At 37.3% G+C, this 16,810-nt stretch overlaps 1 protein-coding gene across 6 annotated transcripts in view; it reads left to right on the top strand.

The window, feature by feature from the left end:
- KPNA1 (karyopherin subunit alpha 1) overlaps window positions 1-16,084 on the top strand; it is a 39,557-nt gene extending 23,473 nt beyond the window's left edge. For 4 of the 6 annotated variants that reach the window (XM_026713275.2, XM_087926215.1, XM_087926217.1 and 1 more), the window contains 9 exons: window positions 276-407; window positions 713-801; window positions 1,204-1,303; window positions 4,756-4,919; window positions 6,581-6,659; window positions 11,058-11,183; window positions 11,717-11,844; window positions 12,596-12,774; window positions 13,625-16,084. In XM_026713275.2, the coding sequence (XP_026569060.1) occupies window positions 276-407; window positions 713-801; window positions 1,204-1,303; window positions 4,756-4,919; window positions 6,581-6,659; window positions 11,058-11,183; window positions 11,717-11,844; window positions 12,596-12,774; window positions 13,625-13,812 (1,185 nt within the window). In that variant the 3' untranslated portion in view covers window positions 13,813-16,084. The remainder of the gene's footprint in view (window positions 1-275; window positions 408-712; window positions 802-1,203; window positions 1,304-4,755; window positions 4,920-6,580; window positions 6,660-11,057; window positions 11,184-11,716; window positions 11,845-12,595; window positions 12,775-13,624) is intronic. The other 2 variants (XM_087926218.1, XM_087926220.1) reach the window with 1 other exon arrangement.
- Window positions 16,085-16,810: the final 726 nt, after the last annotated feature.

Raw genomic sequence — 16,810 nt, 5'->3', positions numbered from 1 at the left:
ATTATAGTGTGAATGAAAGCAGCAATTTCTGTTTAACCTTCTATATCTAAGAACCTTTTCTTCAGATCCATCTTGATCTACCTCTCTAAGTTAGATAGTATCACTGGAGAAACCATAGATACTTAGATACTCAGATACTAAAGACATCCTTGTATTTCTTGTTATTATTGGTAAGTTATATGTGACCTTGTAAATTCAAATGAGTATAAACTAATGGAATTTAATGTTATATTTTAAAAATCAGTGACTGAAGCTTTTTCTATCTCCTAATGCAGTTTGAAGCTGCCTGGGTTCTGACTAACATTGCCTCTGGAAATTCCCTTCAAACTCGGATTGTGATCCAAGCAGGAGCTGTTCCTATCTTCATAGAACTACTCAGCTCAGAATTTGAAGATGTGCAGGAACAGGTTAGTTAGATTCTCAGAAAATAAAAAGGGAAAAGGAGAATAGTATGGATTTCCCCACAATTGAAACTTGTCTTTATCGTGTTATTCTATCTTACTAGATTGCTATGCTGTGTCTTGTTTTACTGTGACTTTATGATTTATTGCTGTTTAAATTGTATTGTTTTACTGATAGTTAGCCTGAAGGTATAGTCTTTAAATCTTCTTAGATGGATAATATAATACTATAAAAGTCTTCGTAGTGGAATACAGGACACTGAAGATTCTACTAAACATATTTAATACTGACTCTTTTCTTTCTTTCTCAGGCTGTTTGGGCTCTAGGTAATATTGCAGGTGATAGTACCATGTGTAGAGACTATGTACTCGACTGCAACATCTTGCCCCCTCTATTACAGTAAGTGATACAAATGGTACTCAGATTTATTAGTAAGGGTGATACAATCTTTGTGAAAAGAAACTATTTACTAGCAAAATGCATCAAAATCATTCCACTTTATGAATTGACAGGCCATCCTACAACTAAATAATCTGGATCTGTTCTGTGCTTGGATGGAATACCACAGGGGAAACTGACTTATGCCCCCTTCATTTCCGTGATGAAAATGAAATAAAAAGTGTAGTGTAGATAAAATAAGGAAGTGTTTCACAAATTGGTAATTTCTTATTAACAATAAAAAGACACTTACAGTTGGTTCATAAGTAATGCATCCCATAAGCCTGAATAATAAATATATAATATACAGTCAATCAACTATGCAGGAAAATGATATTGCAAACCTCTTATTTCTATTTTCAGATTGCTTTCCAAACAGAATCGTCTTACCATGACTCGAAATGCAGTATGGGCACTATCTAATCTTTGCAGAGGGAAGAACCCTCCTCCAGATTTTGTTAAGGTACACAATAAAATTCAAGAAGAGTTAATGTCCCAAAGGTGCTTTTTCCCAAAGGCAACTGGACTTTCTTGAGTTTTTTCCTTTGGAAACATTTTGCTTCTCATCCAAGAAGCATCTTCAGTTTTTGTTTTTTTCTGGGTTTTTTTTTTCCTGTTACTTTTTCTATTTGTGGAAAAAGTTGTTCACAATAGGTTTATTTTCCCAGAATGCCTCATTCGCAATTACTTTCTCATTCTCAACTGTACCTATTATTGCTATGTTACTGTAAACTATAAATAATCTTTCTGGAATATTTCTTTGGAATAGCAACCAGCTCCTGCATAGAGAAGAAGTGGCTAATTTTTCATTATTAATAGTAGAGGGGGCTAAGCACTTCAAGTACAGTAATTGAGAAACAACAGGAAGTTTCTTTCCCTTTTTGCAAACTTATTCAAAACCATTGATTTTTTTCAGAGTGAAAAATGAGATCTACATAGAAGAAAACAGGGGTCCAAATTCTATAGAAATATATCATAGGAGGTAAAACATAGCTCCTATGGTTAAACAAGAACTTTTCTAAAGAAACAGAAAGCCAGGCTTGCCAATATCTGCTTTATTTTTGGTATATTGCATAGGATGTCACTTTTGTGCTCATCTGTGTAAGTCATAGGCTTGTGCTTGATGCACTGACCTCCTGTGCTCAGGGAAGAAATTCATTCTCTTGAACACCAGATAGTTGATCGATAGAGTTGAAGAAATACAGAGGGGAGATAATTTGGGAGCTATTAACTTTATTACAGTCCTCAAAAAAATAACTGGCTATAAAGAAGAGTTAGGAACTTGGAGAAAGACATAATTGTGATGGCCTCCTCGGATGCTTCCTGAATGCCTCTCCGGATGCCAGCTCGAAAGAAGATGAGCCGCTTCCAGGCATGTTACGGAGAGGTAGTAACAGGTGGTAACCAGTGGCTTTAAGCAGACAGCAACAAGTCCACACACAGAGTGATCACAAGGAGCGATCAGATGAGCAGCTAGCTGAGCATGGGTCAGTTGAAGCCCAGCTGCAGCAGGACAGCCCTGAGGCTTCAGGTGGAAAAAGTGCCCAGCCGCAGCTGGCCAGCAGGAGGAGAAGGAACTGTCTCCTCCATCCAGTCCAAGAGCACAAAGGGTATAGAAGAGACAGGAGCAATGGAGGCCAGCCCGCTTACTTATGAAGCAGCAGCCTTGCCCCTCGTGATGGGCTGCACTGAGTGCCACTATTTAGTGCAGGAGGAGGAGGGAAGCAACATTAGGAAAATTCATTTGTTTTGGTACCTAGCATTTACCAGCCTCTTAGCTGAACTTCCTACCATGACCATGTACCGTATTTTTTGGACCATAAAATGCTCCAGACTATAAGACGCACCTAACTTTTTGGAAGGAAAAAAAAACCTGCCTCTGCCTCCCAACAATTTGGTCAGCTTCACCAGAGCCTGATTTAGCACAAGCAGCTGATTAGCAGTTGGATCTGTCTCCTGATCAGCTGTTCCAGGCTGCATTGATCGCCGCCACCCATCTGCACTGTTCCTGCCCAATACCGCTGCCACCTATTGCCTCCATTTTCAGCCTGTTTCAGGTGGCAGGGATAGGCGACATTGGCGTTCATCCCCACTTCTTGGAACGGGCCAAAAACAAGGTGTGCAAGGGCCGAAAATGGGATGCTGGAAGCTGAAAATCTGTTGCGCAGAGGCCAAAAATGGGGCACACAGAGGCGGCAATAAGTGGCAGCGGCGATGGCATGGATGGGTGGCAGAGATCCCCACAGCCTAGAACAGCTGATCGTTGGTATTCCCGGAGGCAGATCCAACCGCCAATCAGCTGCTTGTGCTAAATCAGGCGGTGCTGAAGCTGATCTTGCTATTTGCTGCAAGGAGGCAAATTGCTGGGAGGCAGAGGCTGAAGGGTGGGGACGGCGTGTGGGTGGGGCATTGGCAACATTTGCTCCATAAGAAACACAAATATTTCCACCCACTTTTTTTTGGGAGACTGCGTCTTATAGTCCAAAAAAATACGATATTTTAGACCCTAGATTTGTGCCTTGGCTCTTGCACTTGTTTTTGCCTTGAATCCTGTCTCCAGACCCTGGACGATGGATTTGGTATTTGTACCTTGCCTTGCTTCTATTTTGTCTTGCCTTGAGGGTTTCTCCAGCTTTGTGGATTCATACTGTAGTCATTCCGGAACTGAGCTGTAAACGTTGGGAGAGGGTTTTCCTTGTTGCTGGATTGGGGATTTTCTGGGGAAGACTCTTGGAAAGGTTTGGAAAGCGTCAGTAAACCTCTTGAATTCTCCAAAGTATGTGAGCTGGAGCTGGACAATAATTTCGAAGAAGACTGAGATGAATGCATATTCTTTCATACCAAGGACACTCCCCCACATAGTCGATGACAGGAGGAGTTTGTGATGGGTATAGAACACATGGTAACTTGTCTACTTGAGGAAAATATTACAGATAAGCTGCTATATGGGGAATAGGAAAACCCATTGTGGGAATACTGTAAGTGCAATTACAGTATATCTTGATTTCATCAACAAAACACTTGAGAGTATCAAGTGATTAGAGATGGCCTTATCAATATAATTCATTTGGACTTTCAAAAATTATTTGACAGAATTCCTCTTCAAAAGTTTTGGAGTAAACCTAATGGTCAAGGGATAAGAGTAACTGTCTTAATGAATAGCTGCATTATTTTTTAAAAAAATAGGTGAATTAATATGGTGTTAAGAAAGTTTAGTAGCTGTATTGCTGTCCTAGTGTGAGAGTCAGAATATCTCCTTCTCTATTGCCTGTTTTCTCCTGGCGTACTCCAGAGTAAGCATTCAAATCTCCACCATACTTACTGTTTAAAAAATGTTCTCCAAGAAACTAAAAAAAAAGAAAATGTTGATAGATCTTTTTTCTTTCTCATTGACATGTACTGGTAATTATATCTTTGGCTTGTTTTAAAGCCACAATTATTCTTTAGGAATTAGGCAGGAAGTCAGTAATTTCTATGTGCATGGAAAGCAGGAGCCCTTTCCAACAAAAAATTTGTTTACCTCTGTAAGGTTCCAAATGTTATGCAAAATCAAATACAAAAGTAAATGTATTATTAAATGGACAGACATTTTAAGGACCAGCAATTTGTCATATAATACATATTTCAGTTTGGGTAAAATCTGAAAGAGGAATTGGTTTCTAAATTTTGGTTTTATTTTTCAGTAGAAACTGAAATTCTTCTTAATTTCAGAGTATTAAAATCAACAGAGATAATCCATTTGTTACATACATTTTTACTCCAATTATTTAATCTTTGGACTGGTTCAGTTTTACACTCTACACTTGATGTATAGTGGAGCACTCCTTTTATATATAAGAATTCAATTTTGGCATTTCTTGAGTCATTTTAATAGAAACCATTTGATTAATTACTTTCCTCTTTCTTCCTTTGTAGGTATCACCATGTCTGAGTGTCCTTTCATGGCTGCTGTTTGTTAATGATACAGATGTTCTAGCAGATGCATGTTGGGCTCTCTCCTACTTGTCTGATGGACCGAATGATAAAATTCAGGCTGTGATTGATGCTGGAGTGTGTAGGAGACTCGTAGAACTGTTGATGTAAGGATTTTAGATGAAGTAAATGTGATTTTTAATTGAGTTATTCTGTTTCCTGTATCAGTGTAAGATTGAATCAATGTTCGTTGCACATTCAGTGATTGATTCATCTGGTTCCAGTGCCTCCTTTTTGAATAGCATTTAAAGAAACACTCAACTTGGCTTTACAGCACATTTTTCTATCTAGCTATGATCTTGATGAAGAATAATTTTCAGAGTAAGGTGTTTATTTGGAAGTAAAACTTGCTCATTTGCAATATCTCTTTTAGTTGCCCAGTCTTCCTTTTGCCACTCATTGAGGGCTATATAACCAACTCTTCCTTTGTATGATTCACAGTTCATGAACAGCTGGGAAGGGGCATCTTGACATTGCTGGACATGTAACCAAGTTTAATAGTTGGAGGCTTTTGTGGGGAACTGCACACGTCTCAGTGAGATAATAAACTCGGAGGGATTAAGGATGACTGGGTTATCTATACTAAATGACAGAACAGCATAGAAAGAATCCTTGGTTAACACTAGCTTTAATGAGGACAATATAGACACATTTTGCTTAAGCAGATTCATATCTGCATACCTTTCACTCCCACACATGAACAACAGATATCCACAATTGGCCAAGAGGAACGGAAGTAATAAATTAGCGCTTCATATGGTTTTGTATATATATGGTTCCCTACCCTCATCTGATAGCTTCTTCTGATCTCCCAAAATTACAAAATTTAACATGAACAATTCTGGACTTTATGTTCATAATGCTGGATCACATAGCTTAACATTCTGAAATGTAATACTAAACAAATATGAACTATACATGCAGTGTAGTCTTGTACAAAGACATTGAGTTAAATCTTTTTATACGTTCCAGGAAAAAAAATCCACTTTGCTCCCAAATAAACTGATAAATTAGGGAAGTTTTGAGCGTTGCTTATATTTTTTAGTAATTTGCTATAGTTTCTGAGTAGTGAAAATTCAAACAGGAATTTGTTTACTAACATTGTATTCACTCTGGACTTCCATTAGGGTAATATTTTTCTTTTATTCAGAGACTCCCCTCCCCCCAAAGTAACAAATAGTATTTTTTTAAAAAGTACTGAATTCAGATATGTTACTTCTTTTACACATGGTTTATCCATTTGACACTAGAAGATAGATTCTTATTCATTCTCCATCTTGTATTTTTTAATTATTGGTAATTTAAATATATAAGTTGTACATAGTTTTCATATATGGACTCACATGGTTCTTCTCAGACTGTGATGTAGTTCTGTCTACTTTTGATAAGCAGTTTTTCTTTAACCTTTCATGACTTGTTTTCAAGAAATGTGACAAATTTGGTTTCAGCCTTTGTTAACAACTGTACAGCAATATTATAATAAGCAACATTCAGTATTACTGTTACATAAAACCCAAAAGCAAAACACAGCCAGAAATATTACAATGTCATATGTTCATGAGTATTCATTGAAAAAAGGTAGTATTAAAACAATGACACCACATAGCATCACAGAATATCTATATTTGAATAAACATTTGTGTATATTTTATAATCTAGTAATAATTTCACCTGTGGTATCAGGTTTGGATTTTTTTGGAGTCTTCCTGTGCTTCTTGATTACTGCAGAGGATTATATCTGTTAAACTGCACCCTTTTCTTGTTTTAGGCACAATGACTACAAAGTGATATCACCTGCCTTGCGAGCAGTTGGGAATATTGTTACAGGAGATGATATCCAGACCCAGGTATTAACTTTTCAAACAGGAACTTAATGTACTCATTTCAAACAAGTTTTTTTTCCCAAAAGCCAACATGGTTCCCTTATCATACTTCAGATTTCAGTACTTTGAGGTTTGCTGAATGTTACTTTACAGGGTCTGAGACACATAGTTTGCTGAATAGGTATGTGTCTCCCTGTAAATTTTATCTATTTGAAATGTACTTATATCTTTAGATCATAAATAATTTCACATGATCTGGTATATTCCTTCTTAAAGGTTTAGAAATAGGATCTATTGCCTTTTAATTCTTATTGTTCAACTCTTGGTAACAAAATACAAAATTGTTGAATTAATACTTATCCCTGAAGAACATGGTTTTTTTACATAGAATTTGAATAAAAACTGGTATAAAAATGTGAGTTGGGGGAGGGAGGACCAAGCTCATTCTTCACTCTTTGCTGTATGTGCTTTTCTTTTTGTGAGGGTCACACATATTGTTGCTTATTAATGTATTAAAGAGAGTCCATTGCTGAGTGGTTGAGCAGGTGGTTTCAACCAGATCTACATATGAATTTTCTGTAATGCCTGAAGATCCATCATGTATCATAAAATGGTGTGGAAATACTTAAACAAAAACATTTCAATAAGATCCTAATCTTGAATTAGGACTTTAAAAACTTCCTTAAATAATGGAAAGTTATTGGACAGTACTGTTGAAATGAATCCAACCATTTTTCTCAGGGTAAGACTACCTACATTTGTAGGTGTTCCTTGATGATAGCTGCTTTTTTTAACACAGGAATGTTAGTTATTACACATTTGGTTCTGAACATGTTCTCCTTCCTCAAAATGAATCTACAAATGTAAATAATCTGATCTTAGTGGTGTTTAAACAGATGAGTGGTTGAGTATCAAATAATGTAGTGATCTGTATCCATAAATATGCTTGTTATTTCCAAGTGCAAGACTGGAAAATCAGGTCCTCAAATAGCTAGAAGTACATTAGTTGGTCAATCAATCAATATTATTGATAACTCCAGTTTCTCTTAGTCAGTTGTCCTGTAACCAATTTTATTCTAATCCTTTGATTTTGAGATGGTTGGGAAGGGGGGAATGCAGCATGCTTAGGCTTCAAGAAAAATCTGTTTAGATGTTGAGGAATAATATAAGTCTTTGGTGTAGGCTAACATTTTTCTTCTCACTCTGTATCCTCCATCACCTTAACCGCATCCTTAAATCATAATAGCCAATAATTGCCAAAGAGCAACATAGATTATCATCAGTTTTTTATTGGTTGTATGCATTTATTGATATTTGACTCAAGCATTTGCCCAAGTATTTGATAAAATATTCTATGATATTCTGATTAGCAGTGATTAAGCATTGATTTTATGGTTTGACAGTAAGTGTACATGCTACTTCAGATGAAAATGAAAATAGCCAAGGATTATCTGCTACATGAAAAGCTATTATGTGTTAGGTCTTCTATAATTGATAGTTTTTGGCTAATAGTTCATATATTCTATAATAAGGCTGACCCTTTTTATTAGATTCTTTGGATCATTTTTAAACACATCCCCAGATTTCCCATGGTCTTCCAGCTTAACGTCTGTTCTGAACTATGTTGGATCTGCTACACTAGTGCATTTTAAATACTTCTTAATTTTACAGGAATTGACACCACATCTTTCTCAGAATTTTCTAGTTGCCAGTGGGGAAAATTGCCCGTGTATTCTACTCTTTGTTTTCTGTTTTTTTAACCATAAATCATCCATTAAAGCAGGGTTTCCAACCCCCAATCTGAGGATTGATACCAATCCATGGCCTGCTGGGAATTGGGCCGTGCAAGCAGCGGGCAAGTGCACGGAGCCTCCTTTGTGCATGTGCAGGATCTAGATTTTGCATGCACATGATCTAGGTTGCATGCGGGAAACCATCCCCACGCAATGCTGCTGCTGTTGCCGCCAGTCCATGGAGCCAGAAAGGTTGGGAATTGCTGCATTAAAGGATAGGTCAGTGAGGAATTTTTATCAAAGACACTTTGAAAATCTGAGTATATTGTGATGATTGGTATATCTTAGGGGTGGGATTCAAAAATCCCAGCAACCGGTTTGCTACCCAGTTGCTGGGTGGGCGTGGCCTACCGGAAATTCCGGAAGGCCCATTTTCCCCCCTCCCAGAGCCTCCACATGGTCCGTACTTACCTGCATCAAAAATGGGTTGTATGGAGACTCCTGGGAAGGGGGAGGGCGCGGGGGGCATCTGGTCAGTTCAAATACCAGTTTGGCGAACCAGATGCACATTTAACATCCACTTCTCCTGAACTGGTCCAAGCCGGTAAAATCCCACCTCTGGTACATTTCCATCCACATGTCTGTTGATATTCCAAATATTTTAGGTTTTGTTTCAGAGAGACTTGTCCTTTATGTAGCAGCTTTTTTTTTATTACCATTTCTATCAGTTTGCTTGAAAGAAGTTTAAGCTAACTGCTCTTCAGTTTCTCAGATCTTGCCTAAATACTTTTTAAAAATTATGGCTACTATGTTTTTATGATCCTGTAATTCCTTAATTCAGGTTAGAATCGGGGCAACATAAAAAGTTCTATACAGCTCAGCAGAGCTGTCAGATAACCAGTCAAATCTGCGGCTCTCCTATAATCCTCTGCTACCAATCTGATACGTAAATTGGTTTTACTGACTGGTTTTGCTTTCAGATTCTTTCCTATCCTGTTATTATTTAGGCAGATGTAGCAAAGACTTTAGTTAGTTATCTGCACATTTTTTAAAAAATGTGTAGGCTACCTAATAATCAGTTAAGCTCAAAATCCTAGTCCACAGTCTATTGTAATAAAACTTCTGTGGCAGATGCCAGTCAGCATAACCTGCCATTGATCTGTAGTTCAGGTTCAAGCAGCAGATTTAGTATGTTGAGAGAATTGCTGGTAACTTAGTGTTGGATGGCTGTTAGAAAATAAAATTATGTATTCAGTTGTTGCTTATGTTAATACTTTCCTGAGAATTTCTTTGAAAACATATTGATTATGAATATGGCTTACATGGCATATTCAGCTTTAATTTTATCTTCACAGCAAAACATCTGAATTTGATTGATCTGAGAGTTTCAAAATAACCCAGTAAGCTTTTGTGCAAGTTCCGTTCCCAAATTTCTCTAAAATCCTAACCCAATATTTTTATCATTACATACACGCTGGGAAAAGCTGGATTAAAGAAAAGGGCAAGATTGCTGCTCCTGCCCAAGCTCCATCAAAACACATAAAAATCCTCTCTGTAGTGCTTTTTGCCTCCTAAACATTTGTGCACAGCATAAAAGGAGCTGCTGTGTGCTCGCACCACTCTTTTGCTGAGCAAAAAAAGAAATTTTCTTTTTTACACTTAACAATCTTTTTAAAAAAACAGTATTAGAAGGCACAGACCTGCGCATCCACGAAGATGCTTCCTGATGCTATGAGCAGAGTAGGTTTCTTCAGTCTGGGCTCTGATCTGCTGCCAGCATGTTGGCTCCATGATGCATGTGTGTTGTAGACTTACAAAACAAGTGTACCATTTCAGATCTGCCTTGGTCAGGGACTGTTGCCCAGCAGCATTAAGGCCATTAGCCCCCCACTAGCCATATGTGAATGCAGATACATGTGATCTCCATCCAGGGTCCAGTAAAACCAGGGAACTACATGGAATCAATCTGATGTGCAGCTTGAGTGCTATCTCCCTTTAATCTTCTTCTTCTTCTTTTTCTTCAGCGTTTGTCTCGCGCTCGGGCGAGGTCCGCTAATGTCCTTGAGTACTGCTTCCACACCTCTCTGTCTGCCACGTGTGTCGGGTCTGCCTTGCTATCTCCCTTTAATATCCTTTATTATTCCATTGTTTTGAATTTCACATTTCCAAATCCTCACTTAAATACCAAAAAAAAAAAAAACCCACTAGTAAACAGCAAAAAGAAACAGAAACACATCAGCGTAGAGTGCTGCTTCTGATGCCACAGCATGATAGCCCTCAGCCATTCTTGGTTAATCTCAAAAGTCTCGTTGGGGGTGGACCTAGTTAGTACTTGAATTGGGGGAGTGTAAGAGGATCCCAGGGCTATAGTTGAAGAAGCATCACAGAACTTGCAAATGGCCCATATTGCTGCTATGAGCTCCACTCAGGGGAGAGTTTCCTTTAGCCTTTGATAGTCATTGTTCATATTTGTTTCCACTGACCATCCCTCAAGTCCTTTCTTACTGGATAAGCCATCTGCTGTCATGCTTCTCTCTGAAAGTTTTTCTTAAGGTTCTTTTTTAATTACTTGCTGAAGTCTAGGACCACACTTTCTGATGATGTTTTGTGCTTCTGTTAATTATCCCAATTTCTTTAAAGTCAATACATCATCTGAGTATAGTCTAAAACCTATTCTCCCTTTTTCTAGGTAATACTGAACTGTGCAGCCCTGCAAAGTTTATTACACTTGTTAAGTAGTCCTAAAGAATCAATCAACAAGGAGGCATGTTGGACAATATCAAACATTACAGCCGGAAACAGAGCACAGATTCAAGTAATTAACATTTTCGGGCGGGAGAAATAGGGACATATTAGCAAGGGCAAAGTGAAACGTCTTTATAAAGCTTTTGATAAGGATGTAACTTTCTCCTGGTAATCCAAAAAATGTTATATTGTATTTCTAAGTAGAAACTTTTAAGAGAACTGAACTTCAGCTATATTGACATTTAGTGACCACAGTTGGGACTGGCAACTTGGTTGTTAAGTGAAGCTGTGATTAAGTGAAACCATAATTGGGGTAATGATCTTACTTCAGCTTTCATTTGCTTTACAGACCTTCAAAGTTTATAAAAGTGGGGTTAGTTGCAAAGGTAGTTTCATCACCACTGTAATTGTGAATGGTTTCTGTACAAGGCAGTTGCTAAACAAGGACTACCAGTTACCTGGTGTCAAATAATATAGTGTAGACATAAATAGGGGTAAATGCACATTGCTATGACTACCACTAAATTCTTATTTAAATTAACTCTAGGAAGATGGGTTTTTTGTCTGTAATTTTCATTTGATATTAAATCCTTTGTTTTTCAGACTGTCATAGATGCCAATATTTTCCCAGCTCTAATAAATATTTTGCAAACTGCTGAGTTTCGGACAAGAAAAGAAGCAGCTTGGGCGATCACTAATGCAACATCAGGTGGCTCAGCAGAACAAATAAAGTAAGTGGTAGTGAATTGCTCATAGATGATTGATCAGAACCATTACGAAACATTAAGAGTGGAGATCCAAGAGCTGTATGTTCTTGACCCCCTTAAAACGACCCCCCAAAATCATGCTATTGAAATTCATCAGAGTGCCATTTTTGACAATGCAGATATTTATATTATTGTGGTTAAAAGTGCAGAAGAAAAATAATAAGATTCTACAGTGCTTAATGCATTATTTTACATTTTAAACCTCCCAGACTTTTCAAAAAAATGAAAATAAGCAATTTTGGTTCCATCTTCCAATGACATCACTGCCAACTTTCTTCTGTTCCTTTAGAAACCAGATACCCCACCCCCCCAAAAAAAACCCAAACATCAACCAAACCCTTTCTCCATTGCATAACAATTGCCTGCCCTTCCTGTAATTGCTCCCAGATACTTTAAAATAGAAGAATTGTGGTAAGAGCCGATTCCATGTTTTATTTTGTCTGGCCTGCAACTTATTTTATTTGATATATCTTCATTAATTCTTTAGGTTGGTCTTTTAATACTTTTTAGCAGTTTTTCTATTTTACTACTGACTGAATACTTTCCCAGAGAAAATTGATTATTTATCAGTAATAATCTTCCTTATGTATTTAGAACATTTGAGTCATATTAATTTTATGTTTCAAAATTATCTGTCCTTACAAGTGATATAACTATGATGTGCATGTTGATCAACAAAATCCTCTGAGTGACTTCCAATTGGTATGGTTTTCAGATATCTAGTAGAACTTGGTTGCATCAAACCACTCTGCGATCTCCTTACCGTGATGGATCCAAAGATTGTGCAGGTAGCACTTAATGGACTGGAAAACATTCTGAGGCTGGGTGAGCAAGAAGCAAGAAGAAGTGGCACTGGCATTAATCCATACTGTGCGCTCATCGAAGAAGCCTATGGTAAGGATGATGGCTAGGAACCAGAAGATTGAGTTGGTCTAAGCCCGCCTTGGCAGGAAAGCCAGTTAGGTCAGCTCCCCTCTCAGCTCAACTTGCCTTATAGGGTTGCTATGGGGAAAATTGGCAGGAGTATTTATGCTTGCTGCCTTGAGTTAACATACATAAAAAGGTGGGATAAAAAAGTAATAATATCCAGTAGATTGGTCTAGCTTGTTTTCCATTGTTTCCATTTTAATTTGAAATTTAGTGCAGTGTGCCTATTCTTTCACTCCCTGTCTAAAGCACTTATTATAAGCCTCTTTGCCTTCATCTTTGCTATATGCTTCCTTTTAGTTGCCTCCTATATTCCATTTCAAATAATATTTGTATATTGCCATAGAAAAGATTAGTACAAATATAAATCTGGTTTTTGTTCTCAAAATAAGAACAAGATTTGAAAATTCTCTAATTCTATTATATAACCCAACAAAAGATTGTGGAAGCCATATCTTGCCATTTAAGCTATACTTGGCTACATTGGGTAAAACAAATCATATTTATTTCAACTGTAACATTAAGAGATTTGGAGAACATGTAATTATTTGTACACTGCATTCTCTGTTGTCTAGCTGACATCTGCAGATTCTAAGATAGTAAAGAGAACATTAGTTAATAAGGCTCAACCAACTTTAGTGCCAAAGGGACCTATAGCACCTTGAATATAGCAGTGCTAGTTTTTTTTACAGTTTGCATAAGAATAAGTGAGTTCAGGCTGTCTGTTAGTTCAGTTTCTAGGTTTAGGGAAAGATTGAAATAGAGCAACTATATCTTCCAGTTCAAAATTTGATGGAAATTCTGTATTTTCTTGCAGGCCTGGATAAGATTGAATTCCTGCAAAGTCATGAGAACCAAGAAATATATCAAAAGGCCTTTGACCTGATTGAGCATTACTTTGGGACAGAAGAAGAAGACAGCAACATTGTCCCACAAGTAGATATTGGCCAGCAACAATATATCTTCCAACAGTGTGAGGCTCCCATGGAAGGTTTCCAGCTCTGAAGTGCTCCTGTCTGCCATTAATGTAGAACTCTGAGTGGTCTCATTTACCATAAATGTGTGAGCTAATTTGCTTGCTTTGCACATACACTACCTTAAACACAACTGGAAAAATACTTGGCTCTTAGTTGTAGGATGCCACTTTGATAAGGGCTTATCTTAAATACTGAGCCCATTGTTCGGAACTGGTGCACTTCTGTAAAGATACTGTTTTTCCTGATTTTTCCTATTTTCCTAATACACTGAAAACGTAACCCTAGAATCTCAAAAACAAGGACATTTCCATGTGGAGCATTCTTTACTGTCTACTGAGACTTTTGAGAGACTCTTCCTTCCCATGCATTCCTTTAGGTGCCTGCCTTGTTCAAAGAATTTAAGAGAAATAGTTAATGCAGACTCAGAATTTGAGTGGCATTCTTCTGTGCGGCAGCCTGGATTCCTGTTAATTTATAAGCATATATGATTAGAATTATTTCTATTCCCTGTGTTTATGGCAGCCCATGAATACCTTTCTCCAGGTTTTAGGAATATTGCTAATTGTCAGCAAGCTGATTTCAGTGCTCCCATTTTGACTGCATAGGATTTGGAGTTCCTCACTTTCTTCAATGCAGACAGGGAATCAGCTCATCCTTCTACATAGCACTTTCTTTGACATGTTCTAAATTGGGCCATTGATAGAGAAAACCTCTGTACACTGTCTAAATTAGCAAAGCTTATTTAAAAGCTCTTAAAGCGTACTTTCACATCACCACTGATGTGATGAAAACTTCCAACTTAATTTTTTGTACAGCTCCATCAAACAAAGCTGTATGTATGGTTAATATTCTAAATTATTGATGCTAGGACACTTGATCCCTGGTTTGCATCTGCTTTCACAAACTGCAGTTTCTAAATCAAATCAGACAGTTTCATTAAAAAATACCAGAAACCATCTGCCCTGTATAATAGATTCCAACACACTCAAATAATAATCTGTTTCATGGTTAAACTATAAGCACTTCAGCCATTTAACACTCTTGCACCTTTCATTTAGTTTTCAATACAGCTATCTCCAATGAAAAACTAGTACTTCAAGCCTCTGCAGCAGCTAAGAGCTTGAATACCATTTGGGTAAGATGAGGTTGGAGGTCTCTAATAAGTTTGGATTTAAGACCTTGGAAATGAATACCAGTTGCTTTGATCTTCTCCTACATTCATGTTCCCTGATCTTGGTAGTATAATATAATTATTTCAGGAGTGTTGTCCTATGAATGAATTAAGTGGCATTTTCATTCAATTTAACTTGACCTTTGTTTACGCTTTACAAAAGAAAACTAGCATCAACTACAACATACTACTTTGTCAAACTCTGAAGCGAATTCTGTGTCCTACAAAGCTTCCATTGATATCTGCAGCCACAATCCAAATTATTGTATTCATGATAGCACTCTGTTATGCTGAAGGTGCACCATAGGTTACGATGTCAGTTGAATTTCCTGTTTGATCTTGGGATATTAAAAATAGAGCTAAGATGGCTGGGATGGTACATTTTGCAATAAACTAATTGTCCATTTTGTTGATTGTCCAGATTGTTGGGCCCCACGTGAGAGAAGGAATTTATGGGCTCATTTTAATTGTTGTGTACATATAACAAATTTGACTCCAGATGATGCGACAATCATGCTTCCTGACTGGCTAGAATTGCTTTGGGAAGAGATCCCCATTTTTAATACCAGAAGTCAGATGGGTAAAAAAATCTTACGCATAGGAAATCAAACAATACACAGTTGGCAGTTCAATAGTAAATGAGCAATCTTTAACATTTTTAATTTTATATAATCATCTTTTTTTCTTAAAGAATGGTAGAAACACTGATGAAAAAAAGTCCATTTTGTTTCCACAGCGGTTTTTTTTTTTTTTTGGTGGCTGGGTTTTTTAAAGGATAAATTTCTGACTACATGTTGTTTCTATATAATATGCTTTAAATCATGTACTTTATTGCATAGTTGTTCTAGAGAGAGCTACGTATTTTGTAAATCAGCTTCAATGAAGTGTGTATGTGATACTGAAATGTATCATGTACACCAGTACTAATGTGTGTGCATATTTAGTTTGTACATGCACATACACACTCTTCTGGGACAATTGCTAATGTGTATGTATATATGTATATTTACACAAACTTCACAGTGGAAGTTTTTCTCTGAAGCTCCTAGAATAATGGTGCATTGGTGTTTCTTCTAGTAAATAATGACAGTTCTCTCTTCAAAAGGGTGAATTAAATCATATATTCAAATGAATGGAGTGTGTATGTGTTTATAGAAGAGTTAATTAGATTTATTATACAGGTGAAATATAGAAATAGACTGTACAGTCCAGAGTTGTATAATTGAAGTATTTTAGATAGATGAAGCTGTAAAATGTTACTAGTTCTGTAGCCTGTTGAAGGTAGTTATTTGTTTTTTTTGTTTAATGTGGAGCCAAGGAGAGGAGATAAACTCCTGAAACAAGTGTCAACACTTTTCAGGTGGCTTGAATGGAATGTGAAAGAGGACTGTAATTGTTATGTTGTCTTAAAGTGATTCAAAAAAGGGGGAGGTGGGAGAGTTTGGAAAGACCTTTGAAGAGCTTCTAAACCTTTTGTTTACTAGGGAAAGCCAACACTGGATTTAGTATCCTATGTACATATCCACAGTTATATTCACAAGATTTTTGGCAGTAGCAGAGATTCCTCTAATGCAGTGGGATGGGATGATTCTTTGTGAGTGGCAGGCGTGCACATATGCACAGGTCCATTTGTGTGACCAGAGCTTTGTGTGCTCACACAAGCACCCACCACTCACACAAGTGGAGTTCCACACGCACGCTGCTTGTGCAGCCTAGTTCCAAACAGACCACGGCCTGGTATGGGCCACAGCCCAGAGGTTGGAGGACCCATGCTCTTTTAATAGTTCCAACATAGGCCAGAAGAATGAAGGAAAATGAACATGGAAAGACAAATTGTTCTTTTCCTTCTGTGATA

Source organism: Pseudonaja textilis, chromosome 2 (genome assembly GCF_049901715.1).
Source record: "Pseudonaja textilis isolate UNSWEBS1 chromosome 2, rPseTex1.2, whole genome shotgun sequence".
In the NCBI taxonomy this organism is placed as follows: domain Eukaryota; kingdom Metazoa; phylum Chordata; class Lepidosauria; order Squamata; family Elapidae; genus Pseudonaja; species Pseudonaja textilis.
The sequence above is the reverse complement of the archived record's forward strand: the minus strand, read 5'-3'. Positions and strand labels throughout refer to the sequence as shown.